Raw genomic sequence first — 4,701 nt, 5'->3', positions numbered from 1 at the left:
CATTTTTCCAAAAATTCATGAATTAACCTAAGTCATTCCTAATCAAGTTCACAACTTAACACTTAGCAATTTCTACGCGATTACCACGGCAATTGGGATCTCGATAACCATCATACTTACACACAATAATCAACACATAACACTTAGCATTTTCAACGCAATTAACACGATAAATCAAATTCAAATCACTCAATCATAAACTCAAATCAAATACGACTCGCGTGCCAAGCACCCTAATGCAATGCGTATATGCCAAAATGCATGGACTCGGAATTCCAAACCAAAACCCTCCTCGAAGGGCCGTAAATCATAATTGTACCGCCTATCGCAGGCCAAAGTACCAATTACCGAGGTGCCACCTATCACGGGTCAGCACGATTTACTAAAATGCGTAAATCATAAACGTACCACCTATCACGGGTCAGTACAGTTTACCGAGGTGTCACCTATCACGGGTCAACACGATTTACTAAAAGAAAAAGCGGGAATCGTAAACGTACCGCCTATCACAGACCAGTACTGTTTACCTAGGTGCCACCTATCACGGGTCAGCACAATTCACCAAAAATGTAAATCGTAAATGTACCACCTATCACGGGTCAGTACAGTTACCATGGTGTCACCTATCACGGGTCAACACGATTTACTAAAAGAAAAAGCGGGAATCGTAAACGTACCGCCTATCACAGACCAGTACTGTTTACCTAGGTGCCACCTATCACGGGTCAGCACAATTCACCAAAAATGTAAATCGTAAATGTACCACCTATCACGGGTCAGTACAGTTACCATGGTGTCACCTATCACGGGTCAACACGATTTACTAAAATGTAAATCGCAAACGTACAACCTATCACGGGTCCGTACAGTTTACCAAGGTGTCACCTATCACGGGTCGACACAATTTACCAAATGAAATGCATGAGCATACACAGACTCCATTCACAACAATCGTTAAGCAAATGCAGATATTAAAAGATTCCCCATTTTTAATACCCATTTAACTTAAACGACTTTCAAACAACATTAATTAAATAAGTCATTAAGAGATTCCCCGTTCTTAATACCGATTTAACTTAATGATTTTCAAAACAAAACGTTAAGCAAACAGTCATATTAAGAGATTCCCCATTCTTAATACTCATTTACCGAAACGATTTTCAAAAACGATAGTTAAGTAACCGAGACATTAAGAGATTCCCCATTCTCAACGCCCAGTTAACTTAAACATTTTCCTCAAATACACATTAAGTAAACCGAGGTATTAAAAGATTCCCCATTTTTAATACTCGTTTAACTCTAATGGTTTTCAAATTCCACAGAAACAAATTCAAACATACTTTCACATTCAAACCATAATTCACAACAACCACACCAATTAACAAACATCAAGTACGAACACACCAAATACAACGAACACAAATCACGCAACATAACACCCAGATACATCAAATTTCATTTACTCATAATCATACACAATGACCTTTAAATTCATTTACCACGAAACATTCATCATTATAAACAAAACCTAACTCTAAGGTTTTACCCATAACGCATTAGTTTCGTTTTTCCCCGAATCGATACATTAAACCCTAACAGATTCCTTCCCACACAACCACAGATAAGTCCCTAATGCAAACTAGAAGTTTGGAAGGAGCCCTTACCTCAGCGTTAGCTTTAACGTGCGTTTCCGGTACCGCGAGTAATTCCGGTAAAATCTCCGCTCGCAAAGCCGCTTCCAAATTAGTTCACTAGCACCGTAGCGTGGTGGTGAGCAACTTTCCCTTCTATCTCTTCGAGAAATGAAGCTTGGATCTAGAAGAAACGGAGGGGTTTGTGTTTGGATCTCAAAACCGTTTTTCTTCGTTTTCGAATCAAAGAGGAAGAGTGGAGTTGCGAAAACCTTGATCTAACTCTCACCCAACCTTGGGTCACTAGCTTTGAAGAAAAGGAAGCAACGAAAACGAAAAATGGAGAAGGATGGAATTTTGGGTTTTGCTCGCGTGAGGTTCAGAGGAAGGAGATGGAAATTTGGAAATTTCCTTCCTTTCTTTTTCTTTCCTTTGTTTTTCCTTTCTTCCTTTTTCCTTCCTTCCTTTATATATTATTTTCTTTTCCTTTTCCTTCCTTCTAGTTTTCCTTTCTTTTTCCCCCCAAACAAACACATATAAACATAAATATATATTTACATATATATATTACTTACTTTTAATAAATATCTCCAAAATATTATTAACTTTGGCTTAAAGCCTCCGAGCCAAAATCCAAAATACACCAAAAATACATAAATGGTACTTTAAAATTATGGGTCTTACATCCACATTCATCTTCCCTTTCTTTCATAATTCCTCCTTCTTCCTTTTATTTACTTATTTGATTTTGATTTTAGGTAAGCATTAGATTATAGAGAAACATCATGATTTCCAAGGAAGATGGAGAAAAATAGGAAAAAAAATCAAATTTTTAATAAAGTAACTTGAGCAACTTTATCTCATCCCTTGCAATATAACTTCTCATTTTCTTTTTTTCCCACAATGTTGAGTTTCAAATTTTCCATTTCATTTATTGATGTGGTTGTTTGTTTGTCTTGTTTACTTTAACTTGTTTACTTTAAGGTGTTCTTTCTTTTAGACACTAGTATTGAGAAAAATTGTAATTGTTTTTGGTGTATTTTGATTTGATTATTGTTTTACTACATTCTTTTGCTTAGATATTTTGTGGGTTCATACACGTTTTTGTGGATTCATACACGGTTTTTCTGCTTTTGGTTAATAATATAAACATTATTGGTTAATGAAGTACAATAGGTGGTTAATGAAATATTTTTGTCTAAAAATTAGGGTTGTGAACTGATAATCAATCATGTTAATTATGTATGTCTAAATATTAAGTTTCATCACTGTTAATCAATGATGTTAATCATATTTGAATTGTTAAGTTTCACCAAAGTTTAAATTGTTGGTAGGTCTAACACATTTCATATTATGTGATTAATAGTATGTTAATTTTGAGTCTTTCTGAGTTTTTGTTTCTGATTAATAGTGTAAATATTATTGGTTAATGAATTACAATAAGTGGTTAATGAATCATTTATGTCTAAATGTGGTAGGTCTAACACATTTCATATTACGTGTTTAATGGTGTGCTAATTGTTGGTTATAAAGTGCATTCGGTGGTTAATGAACGAATTGAGTTATTTTTTGTAGTTTTTGTGTGACATTTGCACTATCAATTAAAACTTCATGGATTGTGGTACTATTGAAGATGAAGGTATCAGAGTTGACAACCTTGATGATGATGATGACAACACATGTTGTTGGGAGCCTACAACGGGGATGTGTTTTTCTTGCTTAGATGAAGTCAAATCAATTTATGAAGAGTATGCTTCGAGAAAAGGTTTTGGGTGGAAGATTAGATCTTCAAGAAAAAGCCAAGATGGAGAGCTCTGCTACTTAATTTTATCATGCTCAAGAGAGGGTTCTAAAGTTTCAAAAAAATTGTGTACGTTAGAAACACTTCCAACTAAGGTAAATAATTGTCCCGTCAAGATTGTTATTACATTGGATAAAGATAGATTGAGGTACATTACAAAATTTGAATTGGTCATACTCCTAAGACGAGTCCTACAAAGGCAAGGTTGTTCAAAGCTAACAAGACGATGAATTTGCATGTGAAGAGAACAATACAAATCAATGATGATGCAGGAGTGAGGATCAACAAGACATTTCAACCTCTTGTTAAAGATGCAGAAGGGCATGAAAATGTAACATTTTGGGAAAAATATGTGAGGAATTATGTTAAGGTCTTGATAAGCTATTTCTGCCAAATGAGGGAACAAAATTCAGACTTCTTCTATGACATAGATTTGGATGACGATTTTCACGTAAGGAATGTGTTTTGGACTAATGCAAGAAATAGAGTTTCTTATGAATACTTTGGAGATGTTGTGACTAATTTTGACACAACATATTTGACTAATAAGTATGACATGCCTTTTGTTGTATTTGTTTGTGTGAGTAACTTGGATGTGTGAGATACAGATTCATTTGTATGATCAGGTGTGTGGTTAATGGATTTGAACTAAAGTTTGATCATTCTTATCAGACAAAATATAAATCTCCCACTAACTCAAAATATGTCAATAACACTTATTTTCTTCTTCTTCTTCTTTTTATTTTGTTTTAAGTTATTCCACTGTGTTCGAAAAGGCACCCAAGAATAATTTCATCAATAAGGCAAGGGACCCTAGAAAGATAATTAATATAAGGCTCACAGTGGGCAATTAGTGGAAAGTATAAAACAAAACAAAACATGTCCTAAGGCCTTAAAATAAATAAATCTTATAGTTCTTTTTCTTGAAACATGATCACAAGAAAATTTAACCTTAAAGACGGTTGCAAGAATTTCTAGAGAATACAATCAATGGTAAATAATCACTCAAAATATAGAAAGAGCATAATATTTGATGATGTAACACAAACCCTTATATAAGTCTAAAATGAAGGTGCAAATACGAGAAATGAGGTTGAATTGTGTTTGACTAAGTATGATTCTTTTTGCTAATTATTTAAAACTGATTCGAGTTTGGTGACTTACTTAGAACAAAAGTAGTAGAAGTCGGGTTAAGTAATCAAAGACAAAAGTACAACAAGAATTACAAAATTAAAGTGACACATAAATTTATCCCATTTCCCCATCAAC

General features: G+C 34.2%; 1 protein-coding gene across 1 annotated transcript; it reads left to right on the top strand.

Annotated features, from left to right (window-relative positions):
- The first annotated feature begins 3,242 nt into the window (after window positions 1-3,242).
- LOC101498729 (protein FAR1-RELATED SEQUENCE 5-like) lies at window positions 3,243-4,033 on the top strand. Its single transcript, XM_004516105.1, has 2 exons — window positions 3,243-3,527; window positions 3,617-4,033. Exons 1-2 carry the CDS (start codon window positions 3,243-3,245, stop codon window positions 4,031-4,033), a joined length of 702 nt encoding a protein of 233 aa, XP_004516162.1.
- The last annotated feature ends 668 nt before the right edge of the window (window positions 4,034-4,701 follow it).

Source organism: Cicer arietinum, chromosome 5, assembly GCF_000331145.2.
Source record: "Cicer arietinum cultivar CDC Frontier isolate Library 1 chromosome 5, Cicar.CDCFrontier_v2.0, whole genome shotgun sequence".
Taxonomy (NCBI): Eukaryota; Viridiplantae; Streptophyta; class Magnoliopsida; order Fabales; family Fabaceae; genus Cicer; species Cicer arietinum.
This window is presented reverse-complemented; position numbering and strand designations above follow the sequence as displayed.

Excerpts from the sequence above, each read along its gene's own strand:
- LOC101498729 (XM_004516105.1), top strand. The coding sequence starts at position 3,243 with ATGGATTGTGGTACTATTGAAGATGAAGGTATCAGAGTTGACAACCTT. Across the intron at positions 3,528-3,616 it reads TAGAAACACTTCCAACTAAG|ACGAGTCCTACAAAGGCAAG; the intron begins GTAAATAATTGT and ends CATACTCCTAAG.